The 18378-nt window shown below is 39.9% G+C and overlaps 2 protein-coding genes across 4 annotated transcripts in view; one reads left to right on the plus strand and one right to left on the minus strand.

Moving 5' to 3' along the window:
* Window positions 1–867: 867 nt before the first annotated feature.
* Window positions 868–5647, minus strand: sf3b6 (splicing factor 3b, subunit 6). The gene is made up of 4 exons (XM_085247482.1): window positions 5491–5647; window positions 4887–5005; window positions 2008–2146; window positions 868–1340 (listed from the first exon to the last, which is right to left on the minus strand). Exons 1-4 carry the CDS (start codon window positions 5518–5520, stop codon window positions 1251–1253), a joined length of 378 nt encoding a protein of 125 aa, XP_085103608.1. The 5' UTR covers window positions 5521–5647; the 3' UTR covers window positions 868–1250.
* Window positions 5648–8705: 3058 nt separating this feature from the next.
* Window positions 8706–18378, plus strand: part of tdrd6a (tudor domain containing 6a) — a 29672-nt gene continuing 19999 nt past the window's right edge. For 2 of the 3 annotated variants that reach the window (XM_085246007.1, XM_085246009.1), the window contains exon 1: window positions 8706–9038. The gene's annotated coding sequence lies outside the window, so the exon portion shown is untranslated. The remainder of the gene's footprint in view (window positions 9039–18378) is intronic. The other variant, XM_085246008.1, reaches the window with a different exon arrangement.

Below are 18378 nucleotides of genomic sequence, written 5' to 3' on the forward strand. Positions count from 1 at the left end.
AAGACGTGCTGCAGCATTTTGCACAACCTGCAGGCGCCTAATGGACGCATCACTAATCCCAAAATAAAGTGCGTTACAATAATCCAGCCTAGAAGTAACAAAGGCATGGATTACTGTCTGAAAATGCTGTTTCGATAAGATAGGCTTTATTTTGGCTAATTCCCTCAAATGAAAAAAGCTAGATCTTACAACAGCTCTGACCTGGCTTTCAAGTTTAAGATTTGCCTCTATTTTAACTCCCAGATTAGTGATGACTGGTTTAACATACTATGCCAGTGAACCAAGGTCTATAATAGTGGCCTCAGAAGCGCCACCAAAAACCATCACTTCTGTTTGGTCGGAGGTCCAAAAGTTTTTGGCGATTGTACATTAAAAGAGAGTTGACTCTAGCAATAAAAAACAACATAAGCAAACACAACAGAGGAAGAGCCAGACGGCGAGCCACACACACTGGCGCCATCTTGAAACTCTGTTTCATATTAAATTTGTGATCGTCACAATATTAAAATTGTGATCGTCTTTTCTTCCTCTGGAAATCCTGCATTTTCCTGGTAATACTTTGGAATGCAAACACTGTTCAGAGGAAGTGACTGAGAAAGCCTGTGGTGTTTACCCATGACTCTGCACACCACTGACTGCACAGAGGTCACCATGCGGCTCTCGTCTCCACACTCATCATCCCACTGAAACCCCAGGGATGCATCACAAGCCATTTAAAACCTGAGGCAAACTAAGAATCGGCCGACCCCTAACCCTTGTGCAAATGTGGAAAATGCACAGTCTATTGATCTAAATGGGTTCACGCAGAGGACAGCATTTCCACTAAATTACATCTACAGTATGTTAAAAACACAAGGAGATGGCAGCTTTTAGAAAAAAAGATTTATTTTATAGAAATGAAAATCCATGGTCAGCTTTAAATTAAAAGTATGGAGAGAAAAGCAATGTGCTCTAGCAGACTTTAACATGTTGCCCTGGGTGAAAACTAGGACGTGTCTCCTGCTAAAGAGGTTGTCTCGCTTGTCAATCACTTTGACAGGAACACAACAAAAATTTAAAGTTAAACTGACAAGCAGATTTTGCCCTGGTCTGAACTCAAATACTGACGGTGTAACCAGGTTCATACAGATTTGATCATGAAAATCAGAAAACCAAAATAAGGATGTATAAGCAACAACTGTACTAGAACAAACCAGTCCAAACAGAGCAACATGTCACATCTAGAACTGAAAAGAAATGCTTTATGAAGACTACTTTGGAGGGTCTGTGTTGATGCCGTATTTCTCTTTTAGCAACTTCAGCTGTTCTTCTTTCTTTTTTGTGTCCATTTTCTGGAAAGCCTGCGAAAAGAGTTGATTAAAAAAAAGTACATGAATATTCTGTTCATTTTATAGAAATGCAAAACTATATATTATTTAATATTAAAGCACAGACTAAGCCCTGTTCTGTGAGAGCACTTTGTCCTCATTTGTGTGTCGGCACTGCAGGGATAGTTTGGGGAACTTTAAGTCTTTATACATGTTTAGAAGTAGCTGAGGAAATACAACAAAATGCTGATTCATTAAAGCACAATTACACGTGATTTTCTGCCTTTGGCATCTAAACACTGAAAAAGTGAAGACTGAAAACAAAGGATTACAACAAAGTTTTTAAAAAAGCCATACCGGCTGTATTTACACCCTCTGTTTCTTCTCAATGTAGCATAAAAGCATTTAAGTGACGGAGGGGGTGGTGCTACAGCTACCCTGTTCCTCGCGTGCTGGCCAAAGACTCGAGCTCTGCTATCATCAGGAAAGCAATGACACAGCAATGACATGTTTTGCTGTGTCATTCACCAGCTGGCTGTTAGGTCATGTTAGCAGTTATACTGTCAGCTCAAACGCAAACATTGAGAAGCCCTGAAGCTATCTATGTAGCTTGGAGGAACAGAGTTACTTTCAGGGACCTCCAAGAACCATGTGGTCCAAAAGACCTTTGTGCCTGCAGTGATGTAATGCTCATACGTACTCTGTTTGCATTGTAGTAGAGGACCACGAGGTAACGATTGCAGACATTGAAGCCTGACAGGTGGTCACAGGCGTTCTTGGCATCAAAGATGTCTTCATATACGACATAAGCGGTTCCTCTTGTTTCAGGCGTGTTCCCTCTACGAAAAACATCAGACACAGGAAATCATTACCAGACCTACTGATGGTGGGTGACAGTGGGGCATTTTCCTGTTTTCTTAGCCCTCTCTTATTTCCTGTGTTATTATTGTATACACATGACAGCGGGGTGTTTTTTTTAATTAAATGTTAGACCTCCTCTGAGCTGAATAAAGTGGACTTTTTAAAAAATTATTACTTTACTGGCCAGGACATCCAGGAGCTCTCTCACTGCAATGCAGGGAATACACGACCTTTGGGACATGCCAGTATAGTAACCTTATAGTTCTGGGACCGTGCATGTGCAGCTGGTGCCATTGCACTGAACAATCACATGGACTAGTCTGTATAAAGGCAAATAAGAGTCCACACAGGTCTGTTGGATTTTATGTTCTTGAAGAACGCTGGCAGAGTCAGAGCTCTGGTCAGGACCATCTTTCTTCTCATCAGCAGTGGAACTTTTAGCAACCTCATCGTCACTAACCTTAGACTGAGTGAATTTAAAAACACTGTGATTTTAGCCATTATTTACTTGTTTGAGGTTATGGTCCGGCTAGCTTTGGATTTACACTGTTTGTGACTTTTTGTGGAGATTTTACTGGAACATTCGCTTAAATTTGCCCACTGCCTGCATGCTGAAAACACAACTTTAAGAAAGCGTGCTACATTTGCTAAATATCTCACCTGTTTATCCCCTGATTGGGGATAGTGGCTTTGTTAGCGACATTTGTGGATCAAATTCAAACCTCGAGCAATCTTCACCCAGTACAAACACCTAAAACTACATTTATTAAGACTAATTTAAAACATGGAGCCCTACTTTTAAAAAACTGTCATGTCAACTATCAAACAGGTGTTTAAAGCCTCTGTCAGTGCGCCCCAGGGCAGCTGTGGCTACAATGTAGCTGCCATCACCAGTGTGTGAATGGGTAAATCGTTTTGGGGTTCATGGGGACTAAGTAAAGCGCTATACAAATACAGGCCATTTACCATTTAAAGCATTAGTTTTCAGCTAGTTATCCATCCGGATACTGTCCACAGTGAGGGGGGGGGGGGAAATCTCCATCCATTACATTTTGGCTTTGCTTTTTCTCACTTCAACTTTGAAGTGATGCACTCAATGAGATAATGTGAAAGAAGTATTTCTTTGTCCTTTTTTGCAAGATTTTCAAGTTGAAGAAGCAGCAAAAACAAGAGAAGTCAATGCTTGACTCTGATAACTATAAGTTTATGTATTCTATCAACCTTTGTATAGGATTCTATGCAGAGTGGTTTTGTTTTTGTTACAACATTTGTAAAGTTTCTTAATAAACATATTTGAGGATCTAATTTGAGGAACTAAAGGTTTTGACATAATGTTGGAAAAGTTATGCCAGAATGTACCTTTGTGCAAAACCACGTACTGTGCAGTAATGAACCCTCCTCAAGGCTACATCTAAAGCACAGCCTACATAACGCTGGTTTATATTTATGCAAATTTTTTGCCGAATTGTACGTTTGATGGAGAAAGTCATAATGGGTCAGTCTGTATCTGCAATTAATGGTTGCACTTAAACATTTCTGACATAATTACGACCCTCGTTTTGCATCACTTGTTACATGCAAATCACAGCCCCACATCTCCCTTGACCTGTGACCCTGGTTCTGGAACAGCACACATTAAGACAGAATACACTTTTGAAATAAGACCAGGCGAGTTTCCTTCATGGAGCAGTTTTTAACCAAGTGGCTTTAAGAAAAGATCTTAACTGGAGATATAAAACAAAGTTTCTTCAGGACAGATTCTTCTTCCTCAGGTCATCAAAGGACATCAGGGATCCATTCTCATAGCAGTCCTCCACATAATGTCATTATGTCATTTGCTAGAAGATTGATTTTTATGCACCATCTACCCCACTTTGTACTGTTTATCTCTGAATCCAGTCTTATTATCTTGGCTAGAAGCTCCGGGCTAATACAAAGTTTAGAGGAAATGCTTCAGAAATTCAGTCGTGATGGTCATAGCTTGCGGTTTCTTGCAGTCAGTGCTCTAACGCAATAAAATTACCACCAAATTCAAATTTAGATCAGACTTTGAACAAATAATGTGCCATAATACAAAACTATTAGATGAGGAAGGACAATTTGTTTAGCAAAATAGCATAATTTGTTTGCACCTCTTCCTCTGAGGCTGCCATTTTTTGTTTTTGGTCTGTCTATTCTCATTGTGAACACACCAATGAATGCTAAGATTCCTGATCATGCATCAGTAAGGAACTTAGCTATGTTTCAGATCTGATACACATGTCGTAACTCATTATGGTGTAACCTGGTTGGAAACGCTTGGGAAAAGAAAGACTATTTTATTGCATACAACAGTGCTTGCCGCAGCCTGTGGGGCATCTGCTCTGCCAGCCCTTCTGTCTGCTCACCCAAGGTACCCTGGAGCTAGCTAACAATGCTTAGTCCTACAGTGGTGGACAGTATGTCCTTGGTTTTTTAACATGGAGAAAAGTGACCTCCTTAGACTGCTTTTAAGTTTCAATGTACCTGTTTTTTACAGAGTTATCAGTTCTGTGACTAGTTAGCTAATGTACAGTAAAGTAGCAGAAAGATGTAGTGCTTTTATGTCCACTTTAAATAATTGAGAGATTTGAATAACATCAAAGATAGAGAAAGACAGATAAACGTGGAGTCCAACTCCAAAATATGACTTCATGCACTTCAACTGCTATTTCTGAAAATCTACAGTGAAACACTTACGTTCTGATTTGTCGTATTGGTCCATATTTCCCAAAGATATCATACATTTCCTCTGCTGTGATCTTATAAGGAAGATTCCTGACATACAGGATTCTGTTCACCTCAGGAGGTAATCGGATCTGCAGCACAAAAAAACAATAAAACAGTTCGGATAAATAAACACTGTTGAAGTTACGACTACTGACGAGCATTCAACACAAAGCTACCGCGGAAACGTAGCTTGTAGACATTTAACTCAAACCTTGCCGGAGTTAAGTTAAATCAGTAGTAAACCGTTTTATTTTCTTCCTTTTATTTTACCCACCAGCCCCTTCAACCCTCTCCTGCCCTTACGTATACAACTCAGACATTTAAACTAACCAAAGCCCGAACAGCATCAATCATCTCAAACAGAAGACGACTTTAACCGTGTGCTCAAGATAGACATCATAAAAAGCACCAACGAGAAATGTTACGATACAATGTTGTTGTTTTCATTTTGCTAACGTGCTAAGCGGCTAACCGTGCGCTAACACAAGCTAAGGCTAGCTTCGAAGCTAACTGAGCTAATGTTTCTGAAGCTCTATTTATCACAAAATTCACAGTCCCACTTTCTCACACTTACATTAGCGCGTTTTGCTGCTTGCATAGCCATTGTGACGGGTTGTTTCGTTCAAATTAAACCCACGAACGATAAACACGCAGTCCCACCAGGCGCTCGGCTCTTCTCGTCAAAATGGCAACGGAAGCTGACTGGTGACGTACTTCCGATTTCCGATTGAACCCAAACACAGAGCTTTCCACCAAACCACTCTGTCTCATTTTCCTAACCTTTAAAGGTGGATAGGTGTTTCTCTCTCACGCTCCCCCAGTCTGTCTACTGGTTTTTGAGACATATATACTAAAAATTTTAGTATAGTCACTGGGACTTCTTGTTTTAGGTTTTTAGGTGCTTCCCTGCTCCACAACACTTGATTCAAATCACTATCTTGTTACCAGGCAGTTGTTGCATTTAATACCAAGCTGACCACTGGAACACAAAGTTGTACTAACTTACAGGTAATGGGAACAATAATGTTTTATAGAGGGAAAGATTGTGATTGTACAGCTCAGCTCATTCCCTCAGGAAGGATCATGAACTTGACTGACAGTAAGAGAGTGGACCCCAGACTTTGATGTGAGAAACAGTTAAGAGGTCATGGGCATCAGTTAAGAGTCATGCATATGGGGCGAGTAATATTGGGTCTGCAAATTATATATGTACGTGTGTGTGTGTGTGTGTGTGTGTGTGTGTGTGTGTGTGTGTGTGTGTGTGTACGTGTGTGTGTGTGTGTGTGTGTGTGCGTCAGGAACTTGTAGAACACTTTGTAAAGGGAGATGTCTCAGTTTCGTTAGGTTCTACACCAATAGTGAAGTCAAGAATAGTCAACAGATAGAACCACATGGGCCTATAACTGTGCTTACAGACTGACTCATTCATGCATGAGCACAGCCGCACACACTTATTTGGTTGTTGGATTAAATGTTCAAATGAAAATTACTTTCGTGTTTGCTAAAAAAAAAAAAAAGAGCTTTGGGACGAAGCCAGAGTTTTGACACTTTGCTTACAGCTTTGAGCATCCATGCATCCATGTGGCCATTACGCACTGGTTCTGATGACATCTCGCCCTTCTAAAGACAACACTGCTTGTAGCAACTATCACAGCCACAACAGGCGCAAGATATGATTTTTTTAGATATTAGATTTCGTGCCACAGACTTTCTTCGTCACATTTGCGTGACTTATTTAAATATTCTGCCCCTTGCAGGATGACTACTCAAATCACAAGAAAATGTACCTTTTGAATACAGCACTAAAAAAAACAAATACTATGGCTGTGAGCAATAAAGCATAATTATCATATATCCTTATCTTTTATATAATTATAATAAAAACTTTGGTTAGGGAGGGGGTGTTCACTCTGATTTCCCAGATATCATAAGCACTTTTACTCTTTTGAGATGACAGTCTCTGCTACATGAAAAATGCAACATTAGCATCCTTGCTCTTCTTATTACATGACACAACTGTGTGGCAGGTTGCACACACATTATTAAAGGTCTGTGGTACCTTTATTACTGTTCTTACACTGGTTTTGTAAGATAAGAGAGCAGCTGTGTGATGTTAAATAAAAACACGTGCTCACATTTAATGATGCTGAAGTTCTGTAATCATACCAGTGCTTAGCTCTGCAAATGTCTATGTCCGAATATGAGTACTCATACTGCTAGTAGCTTTTGAACTTTATCTGCATAGAGTGGCACATTTCCTTTTGTCCTGTTTGTGTGGAGGAAGGATTCTGGTGAAATAACTCCTGAGGCAACCTTTCCTCTTTCCTCCACCCACTTCTGCAAAAACAGGAGCTCTTAAACATAATTAAGCTTTCTTTCTTTTGGCATTTATTTACTTCAAGACAAATATGAGTCACAGCTAATTCATAGAAAATGCATTTCTCACCACCCTATTTTTGTCTTATTTTCTCATTGTGAGTTCTTGAAAATATTTTTTTCTTATGGAAAGTTCCAGCTCATATCAATTCTGAGGAAATAGCAGGATTTTGTTTTTACACATTATAGTTTCCTGAGCATGTGCAGTTTTCAAAAAGTACAAGGTATTTTGCGGTCTGCGCATTTCTTACTGTAAGGTCAGGTCAGCTGGCAAGATGATTCAAATGGTCTTTTTAATTGATAAACAGACAATAACTGCATACGTTAATATTTTTATATATAAAAGTTGCTAAAGCAAATATTTTACTTTCAAAATAAATATTTATTGCCATTAAAATTAAACTAAAACTAAGTGGGTGTATTTCTGCTCTGTGTGTTTTGGCCAGTTTTACCCCTAACAAATACCTCATGTCTGTTCCTTATATATATATATATATACACACCTCATATATATCTAACCTCACCCAAACTATTTATACTGTCAGAGTGCTTGGTTACAGCATTGGTACAACCTGTTTTATTTTTGCACCTGTTAACAACAACAATTGGCAAGTGAACAATATTAAGTAAGTAAAATTTTATTTGTATAGCACCTTTCAAGATAAAAATCACAAAGTGCTTCACAGAAAAGCTAAAACATAAAAACATAAATCAACCAAAGGCAAGTTTAAAAAGATGAGTTTTTAGCTGTTTTTTAAATATTGTATGGCAAAACCTTACAATAGCCTACAAAGAGAACCCTGTGATATGTTGATGCACTATGAACAAAAACTTGGTGACAGTAGCAAGGAAGAACAGCCTTTACAGGAAAGGAACCAAAACCAGTTCTATGGACGGAAACCAGCAGCATAACTAATAAATAGTTTAGGCTCTTTCTCTGATTCTACTTTTGGTAACTTAAAAAAAACCAAAACAACCCCCCCCCCCCCCCCAAACAAACAGGTAAACAGTAATCTGAGAGTAAAGTGCTCTTCTAACTCTTCTAAGAGAATATAATAGTTTGAATTCTTTAAGACAGGTTCAAGACAAATATGAGTCACAACTAATTCATAGAAAATTCATTTCTTGGTACGTTTTATAGTTTAGAAAGTATACATTAAAGTTGTATTTTAAATATTGTTATTTTTATTTATGGGAGAAGTGTGACCTCTCTAGTGAGTGTTCCTACTTTAACTGAATGCTTTTCAGATAACTTTTAAAAAAACGTGACAGATGGGTCATTAACAAATTAATTTTAAAAAATCTAATAAATCTAATTGTGGAATTTTATTTCATTTTATATTGCACCATATACTAATATGAGCACGGGACAAAAAAGGAAAAAGAAAAAAAAGCGCGAATAACAGTTCCGGGTGGGGAGGAGGGAAACGACTTTGGGCACGCGCGTGGTTGGGAGTTGGACGTGTTAACGGTAATCGGTCGTCGAGTTCGATTATTTTGTTACCACGAAAATCAGTCTTTAAAAGTGGTAGACAAATTACACGAAACGATAAAAACACCGAGCCTGGACTAACATTTAGCTCACTGGGTTAAATCTGCAAAGTTTAGGTGAGGAGAAGTTTAGCGCCGCTGGGGCTACGGGCGTTTTTTTTTTCTTTTTGGCTAGGCTAACGGTGGCAGGTCTTCAAGGAGCTAACGTCGACGGTACTTCCAGAACACTCGGCAGGATTTCAAGGTGTAAAAACGGTAAGTTATGTACTAAATCCTGCATGGTTCGCTACTATAATTCTGTGTGCTTTTAAACTGAGGGACAATCATCATAATGAGCCCTCGCCTATTAACTTAGTACCTGATATGATGCTAGCTTTTGCGTTATTGAAGTAACGTGTGATAATAGGTAATTAGTTAGCATTAAAATAAGTTCTTAACATGAAAGGTTTGGAATAATGTTGTTTTCTGACACTAGACTGGACTGTCAGAAAAGACAATAACTAAACGATAGGGTTGTGCTAATAGTGCTAATTTTCAAGATGATGTCAAACATTTCTGTGATAACATGTGTCCCGTTTTTCGCCTCGTTTAAAATATTTAAAATAATTGAAAAGTATATTTAAAATTTCGAAGTTTAATCTTGTCGTGGAAAAAAAAGAAGAAAAAGTTCCTGCTATTTAGACGGTTGAGGCTTTACTTGACCCCACTGTTAGACACATTTACTTATCATCACTGCAACCCAGTAATTTAATGTATGCCTGTGAAGTTCTCTGCAGAGCGGGTCTACGGGCTCAAAATGTAGTCATAAATATTTTGTACTTGTAAATCAGTTTCGTATGTGTAAAAAGAATTTGTGCGTGCGTAAAAAAGATTTGTGTGTGGACTTGTGTCAAAAAAACCCCTGCAAGTTACAAGTACGAATTTTGACCCTATTTTTCTTCCTTTCATCTGATTGGGCCAATGTCATGTCAATCACAAATGTAACAATCCAATCAGAGAGCAGAGATGGGTTTGGCTGTCGGAGGGGCGCTTTTTTTTGAACTGCAGGTCCTTGAAGGGTAATACAGTTTGAAGCTGGAGGATCTCTATATAAATATCCGATAGCAGCTAGGTCCCCTAACTTTCAGTAGCTGTTGAAAGGAAAAAGTTGTGGTATATCAGTGGTTAGAAATACCGTTATTACTTTAGGATTAGTTTAACACAAAGTCAGGGCTGACCTGGGACCATTGCTGTGAGTCACAGTGCGCAGCATAAAAGTCCTTTCACATCAGAGCAGGATGTGCTGCTAATGCTAACTGCTAACTAAAAGCAAAGGATCCAGAATTTGTTGCGCTGGCTGCTGGGCTCTGTGGGTTTTTGCAGCAGCTCTACCTGTACTAGATGCACCTGCTCCTTGTCGTTTCTATCTCTGACTTTATGTCCTCTACAAGAGTTTGGTTTTTTTGCTAGTTCTTCAAATGTAAAAACATGTATGCTAATTCATAACGAAGAAAGCTTTGTAATGAAGACTGTCATTTACAAAACACTGCCCGCCCCCACCCTGCGTTCCGCAGCACTGTTGAAAAGGCTGTGGTAGTCCCTATATTAAACACGTAGACCTGTGACACAAAAATCACCAAACTCGGACGACCACAGACTGTTTTCCTTTGTGGTGATGAAGGAAAACGCTGGGTTGGCATGTAAAAGGGCATTTATTTCCTTCAAAGACCTGCAGTTCAAAAAAAGCGGCCTTCCGACGGCCAAACCCATCTGTTCTCTGATTGGATTGTTACATTTGTGATTGACATGACATTGACCAATCAGATGAAAGGAAGAAAAATAGGGTCAAAATTCGTACTTGTAACTTGCAGGGGTTTTTTTTTTTTTTAGCCAAAAGAACCCCTGCAAATCTTTTATACTCACGCACAAATCTTTTTTACACATACAAATCTTTTTTACGCACACACAATTTTTTTTTTTTTTTACACATACAAATCTTTTTTACGCACGCACAAATTTTTTTACACATACAAATCCTGATTTACAAGTACAAAACCGATTTACAAGTACAAAATATTTATGACCACATTTTGAGCCCATACGGGTCTTTGCGGGTCACACAAACGAATGTAATTACAGTAGCTACCAAGATAAATGTGCTTATAATACGACCGCAGTTTTTTTTCTACTGCATCATTGAGAGTTTTTACAGGTATTACTAACGGTTTTCTTTGAGATTGGCGCTCATACGTTCCTTGGTGGTTGGTAAGGAGCAGTCGTGTCCAAATTCATGGGCTGCATCCTCCTGAGGCCGCATTTGTAGACCGATTACGTCACAGCGACGTGCCGAAGGCTGTCCAAATTCGTAGACTCCTCCGAATGCAGCCGGCAAATGCGTCCTTTTCCTCGAATTTGAAGGATGGGTTGGGTGTGTCCTTCGTGGCCCACCATATCCCAGAATTCATAGCGCGGCCCAGCCAAACTCCAGTTTCCGGCAATGGCGGCCGCTACTAAGTTTTAAAATTACTCTTTTTAATCTTTCTGGGTCACAAAATAAACTTTTAACATATTTTCAGGCGAGAATGTGGGTGTGTAAACTTCAAATATCTGCTCAGGTTATCAAGATATCGCATATTTGCAAAAGTGCTCCGACGTTTTCGGAGACGTCTGTTACCCACCAGCTCGATAGCTAGCCGAGAGCTTGAGGGTCACTAGAGCCGCTGAGAACGACACAACTCCCGGCACATCATTTTCAGATCACCGACTTTCGCTACTCAGGTTAAACGTAATATATAAATCACTTAGACAACCTAAAAATGTTATTGTCTGGCTTTTTTCAGTGTTTTATTTGTTCGCGAGTAAATCGGTTTGGCTGAGATTAAAGTTATTAGATTAGATAAAATAAAACTTTATTAATCCCCCTGGTGGGTTCCTCCTTGGTTTTCACACAGCTGAATAAACGTCAAACAGAAAACTGATTAAACAGAAGTGTGAGATGGTCGAGAATTTACGCCAGTGTCCTGTTATATTTTAGATAGCAAGGAGCAGACAGCCGAGTTTATTAAACTCCACCGAGACAGCGGTGACGCTACTCAGAAGGCTAGACCGTCCAATTTCACAGCTGTTTACTTCCGGCCTACCCGACCTTCTGAGGACCTGGCCCACGTAGACTGCGAAGGCCGGGTCCTCGGGAGGATGCAGCCCATGAATTTGGACACGACTACTGTATTTTTACATAAACGCTACTCAAATGGGGCTTGAAACTCTACACGTAAAGCTTAATTTACATCATTAAGCTTTGCTTTCAAAAACTAACATAAGTACAAGTACAAGTGCTTAAAGTCTTATGTTTTGCGCCATCTTCCGTCAGTATGGAATGTGACCTCATGTGGTTGGTTGAGGCTAATAGAATTACATTAGTTTATGTTAGCTAACTAGTGACTGAATCGCTAAGGAAAACAACGACACTAAAAGTCAGTTTAAGTGTTCACTTTTGTGCTGTCACTGGCTGCAAAATGGTTTTAAGAAACTGAGAATATTCTTTGGCTGTTTGACCAGCTGCACTCAAACTGGAAAATCCATCGGTTACCTAATGTTAGAGTTTGTAAAAAACACTTTATAAATAATTATAATAGGGCTGTGCGATATGACCAAATCTCATATCCCGATATAAGGTCAAGGTCAAATTTATTTATATAGCACATTTCAAACAGCCGATGCTGCACAAAGTGCTTAACAATATGAAAATGGTATTAAAAAGCAACAATGTAATACAATAATAACAATAAAAAAACAATAAAAGGACAGTAAAAGAATTAAAACAATAACTAAACTAATTCAAATAAGACCAAAATGCTTGGGTCATAGTGTGTTAAAAGCCAGGGCATAGAAATGTGTCTTTAGTAAAGATTTAAATTGCTCAAGCAGGGCTCTAGAGTGCGACCAAATTTTTCAGTGGTGCGACTAAAAAAAAAAAAAAAAAAAAAAAAAAAATTGGTTGCACCTGTGCGACCAACTGTTCGCTGTGATTACGTCTTTTTGCGCTGATTCTGAGCTGCAGGTTTTTCTCTCTCCAGCCAAAATTCACAGAGCCAGCAGCAAAAGAAGCAGCAAACTGCGCTTCACATTTGATCAATGTCGTCATGAATTTTGCTGTTTTGCTTCCACGACTATTAAAATCACACTTCATGCACAGCTAGCTCTCTCTCTCTCTCTCTCTGTACTTCAAGAACAGTTTCCCGTCTCCAATCTCTGTTTTCTGTATTATTCATTCGCTTAATACCCACCAGTCTACCGTTGTTTACAGCGCTGTCGGCTGCTGTCTTTTTCTTTTCTTTTTTTCACCTAAATGACCTCGGACAAGAAAGCCTATTTTTTTCTGTTGTTCAATACTGAAGAAATTTAAGCTTTATATGCAGAACATTGTAGAATATTTTTAAGGTTATCTGCTATAAAAAGCCAGACCAGGAAAATCTCCTTCATGTTTTTCTGTGTTGTATTCTCAGTTACTTTCACACAAAGGCATCTGCTGTGATGTTCACAATTCTGATGAAGTCAGTACTGATAAACAGTGGCGTGTCTAGAAAATTTTTGTTGGGGGGGCCAGGTAGGGGCACAGATTTGGAGAAGGGTGGCAGATGTAATTGGCAGATAATGTTTAAAAAAAATTCTACCAACCGTTAACCATAATTCAATAATCCTATAAACCTAATAACCGAATGCACTTTTAACTCTTATTAGAATAAGATTTTAACCACTACGGTGCAAAGTTTTTAGATACTGCGTTGATAAAGTACAAGAGATACAGTGGGGCAAAAAAGTGTTTAGTCAGCCACCGATTGTGCAAGTTCCCCCACTTAAAATGATGACAGAGGTCAGTAATTTGCACCAGAGGTACACTTCAACTGTGAGAGACAGAATGTGGAAAAAAAAATCCATGAATTCACATGGTAGGATTTGTAAAGAATTTATTCCTAAATTAGGGTGGAAAATAAGTATTTGGTCACCTCAAACAAGGAAAATCTCTGGCTCTCACAGACCTGTAACGTCTTCTGTAAGAAGCTTTTCTGTCCCCCACTCGTTACCTGTATGAATGGCACCTGTTTAAACTCATCATCTGTATAAAAGACACCTGTCCACAGCCTCAAACAGTCAGACTCCAAACTCCGCCTTGGCCAAGACCAAAGAGCTTTCGAAGGACACCAGGAAAAGTATTGTAGACCTGCACCAGACTGGGTAGAGTGAATCTACAATAGGCAAGCAGCTTGGTGTGAAAAAATCAACTGTGGGAGCAATCATCAGAAAATGGAAGACATACAAGACCACTGATAATCTCCCTCGATCTGGGGCTCCACGCAAGATCTCATCCCGTGGGGTCAAAATGATCATGAGAACGGTGAGCAAAGATCCCAGAACCACACGGGGGGACCTGGTGAATGACCTGCACAGAGCTGGGACCAAAGTAACAAAGGTCACCATCAGTAACACACTACAACGGCAGGGAATCAAATCCCGCAGTGCCAGACGTGTTCCGCTGCTGAAGCCAGTGCATGTCCAGGCCCGTCTGAAGTTTGCCAGAGAGCACATGGATGATACAGCAGAGGATTGGGAGAATGTCATGTGGTCAGATGAAACCAAAGTAGAACTTTTTGGTATAAACTCAACTCGTCGTGTTTGGAGGAAGAAGAATACTGAGTTGCATCCCAAGAACACCATACCTACTGTGAAGCATGGGGGTGGAAACATCATGCTATGGGGCTGTTTTTCTGCCAAGGGGACAGGACGACTGATCCGTGTTAAGGACAGAATGAATGGGGCCATGTATCGTGAGATTTTGAGCCAAAACCTCCTTCCATCAGTGAGAACTTTGAAGATGAAACGAGGCTGGGTCTTCCAACATGACAATGATCCAAAACACACCGCCCGGGCAACAAAGGAGTGGCTCCGTAAGAAGCATTTGAAAGTCCTGGAGTGGCCTAGCCAGTCTCCAGACCTCAACCCCATAGAAAATCTGTGGCGGGAGTTGAAAGTCCGTGTTGCTCGGCGACAGCCCCAAAACATCACTGCTCTCGAGAAGATCTGCATGGAGGAATGGGCCAAAATACCAGCTACTGTGTGTGCAAACCTGGTAAAGACCTATAGTAAACGTTTGACCTCTGTTATTGCCAACAAAGGTTATGTTACAAAGTATTGAGTTGTATTTTTGTTATTGACCAAATACTTATTTTCCACCCTGATTTACGAATAAATTCTTTACAAATCCTACCATGTGGATTCATGGATTTTTTTTTTTTTCACATTCTGTCTCTCACAGTTGAAGTGTACCTCTGGTGCAAATTACTGACCTCTGTCATCATTTTAGGTGGGGGAACTTGCACAATCGGTGGCTGACTAAATACTTTTTTGCCCCACTGTACAATCAGTGTTTTGTCAGTGTTTACTCAGCATTCAAGGACAGCAATATTTGCATAGTATTTTTACTGCCATGTAGTGCACATATGTTTTGGGCAAAAACATTTTTTAATATTAAAATACGAACATTTGTAACAAACAATTGACAAATTCCAATGTAAAACTTTATCTGCCTATTAAAAAAAGAAGATAATCTTCTCACAAACTGGTGTTTGATTTTGAAACAGAAAAAAAGTGGGGAAACAACTGAAAAGACTAACATTTGAATAAAACCTGAAAGCAAGTAAATACTTTCTATGCTGCCTTATGGTAAACTGTGGTAATATTGATAAAGAACAACACTGGCTGATGATGAAATCCAGTCAGCTGGCATGGTGACACTGCCAGTATTAACCTGCAGGGCTGGACTGGGACAGAAAATTGGGCATTTTGACTACAGACCGGCCCACCAGGTATTAAAGCCATAAAGACTTTGAATGAAAACAAATGCTGTTGTGACAGTGATGTACAGTCTTGTTGGTATATGTATGATTTCTATACATTTTACGTCAGATAAAAACTTTGGTTGTAAGATTTAGATAATTATTTAATAAAAGCTAGATATTTTAAATGAAAATAAGAAAGAAAAGTATTTCTTTGTGCCCCACCTTTCCCTGTTAATGCCCTACCTGGCCCCCTGGCAACACTTTGCTAGATCCACCCCTGCACAGTTACCAGCTGTCAGCTACCTAAAAAAGGATCCTGGTGTTATTTGTCTCTCAGAAACAGTTCATAACTTCAACTCATTCATGTCACCTAAAAGGTAAACCTTTTTCTCCATCACAGCTCTGATGATTCAGTAAGGACATCTCCTGGTTTCATCTTCATGTTTCCCTCTCACCACATATCCAAACCGACATAATGACCAGCAGCTTTACAGCTGTGGCTCCAGCAAACATCAGCTGATACTAGAAATTAATATTAAATAAATTCTAACAACAGCTGATCAAGCTTAAACGTGCTGCTGTTGTTTAGCGCGACATCCGCTGGTTTCCTCTTTCTGGCGCAAAGTGGGCGATAAACAAGAGAGAAAAGCCGATCAGCTGATCATTGATCAGTTTCATGATTGAAGTAGCAACAGGAGAGGCAGGGGGAGAGAATGAGAGAAGAAGAGGCAGCTGTGCAGCGTTACGACAGAATAACTCCAGCTTTGTGTCTTTTTTTCATTATAGCGAAAGTCCGGGACAAACCGCGTCTCTTCTCAGCTCAATACAAAACGTGTAATATTTTCTCTGAATGACGGACCATTCCATTTTTTTTAAGGAGCCGTTGGCAACTCTATTTTATTCATAAGGTTAGTTAGTAAAGTTCACTATCAGTAACATCATAGCACCCACCCAGCTGTATAAAAACTCCGTCAAACTGGCTAGAACGCAGTATGAGTTATTGCAACTGAGGGTAAAAAGTCAGCAACATGAAAATAAACTCCACCTAAACTTGGTTTATATCTGACCCAGATAGACTGCAGCTCATAACTTCTTACCTGAAGTTCAGTTCACCTGACACTCGGACTGGTGGCTGCCTCGGGGCTCTCCTACTGCCTCCCCTTCCCTCATCCACCTGCTGGCCTCTGTGGAAGCTCTGCGATAGCCACCAACCAACAACTGAGTTATTTTTACACATCGACCTGCATCTGGCCAATCCACCACCTCTCATTGTTCATGCCATTACAAAAAAAATAAGTCACCGGGCAGATGCCCGGTATGCCCGATGGCCAGTCCAGCGATGTTAACCTGCAACCAAATCTGCAGCTCCATACAGCAATGTTACGACTTAGATTATATCTTATAACTCATAACTCTTATGTTAGCTGCCCTCAGTAGCATACTGTCTGAAATATTCGACAGCTGCAATAATTCTTTAAGTGTTATTTTTTTCCTTGGTATTCTAATTTCACCGAAGTTTACTAAACTCAACAAACTTAATATTACTTACCGGGATATTTATTCTGTCCTCATTTTCTTTCACCGAAAAATTGTTTCCTGCAGTGCCGTCTTTCGCGCTTGGCTCTCCTACCTTTGCTAACGTGATGCGCATAGCGCAGAAGCCGATGCTGCATTCACTTACAATCGGATATCTGAGCTTCACCGTGAAAACATAATCGTACATTTGATATTTGATTGAATTTTATTGTTTTGCCTTTGGGGTGGCACCTGGGGTGGCCAGTCTGGTTGGGGGGGTGGCTTGTGCCCCCCCAGGCCACCCCGCTGGACACGCCACTGCTGATAAATGATCAGAATTATAATATTTCTAACTGTTTGAGGCTAAGTTGAATCGAATCGGGACTTTGAAAACCGGAATCGAATGGATTATAGAAATCGGTGATGATACCCAGCCCTAGTGAGCAGCCTAGGCACGACAGAAGTGGATGTAGCTGTAATAGGAAAGGAACTATTGCTAACTTTTCTGTTAAGTTAAGGCCTGATCCTTCTGAAATTCATAGCCAGTGCTCTGACACGGTGTCATCAATCTTTGAATGCTGAAAAAGCACAGTGTATCCAGAAAAACACATTATAATATATAAATTATTAGAAAATTTGTGTGCGCCTAACTTTTGTGCCGGTACGCCTAACTTTTTAAAGTTAGGCGTACCGGTACGCCCATGGCAAAAAGTTAGTCTAGAGCCCTGTCAAGTATTTGTGCAGATCTAATATTTAAGGGGAGACTATTCCAAAGTCTGGGACCTGCCACAGAGAAGGATCTATCACCACGGGATTTGAGGTTAGGCAGGCAGCATAGGCAGAGAGGAGCTCAGACAGGTAAGGAGGGGCTCGGGCATTAAGTGACTTAAAAACAAAAAGTAGAAGTTTAAATTGGATCCTGTAGGAGACAGGAAGCCAGTGTAAAGAAGCTAAAACTGAGGTTATATGCTCTCTCCGTTTGGTACCAGTTAGCAGGCGAGCAGCAGCATTTTGAACCATCTGAAGACGATGGATGGTGGCCTGATCCAGACCATAATACAATGAATTGCAGTAGTCCAATCTGCAAGTAAGAAAAAGGTGAATAACACGCTCAAAGATGTTAGCTGGAAGGTATGGCTTTACCTTGGCTAGCTGTCTTAACTGAAAAAAACAGGACTGAACTACTGCACTCACCTGCTTATTCAATTTAAAAGAACCATCAATGTAGACACCGAGGTTTTTTACATGTTTTACAATACGAGGAA

The sequence above is a fragment of the Mchenga conophoros genome, linkage group LG15 (assembly GCF_057382185.1).
Source record: "Mchenga conophoros isolate Kocher_MC1m ecotype Shallow Benthic linkage group LG15, M_conophoros_male_GT1.1, whole genome shotgun sequence".
In the NCBI taxonomy this organism is placed as follows: Eukaryota; Metazoa; Chordata; class Actinopteri; order Cichliformes; family Cichlidae; genus Mchenga; species Mchenga conophoros.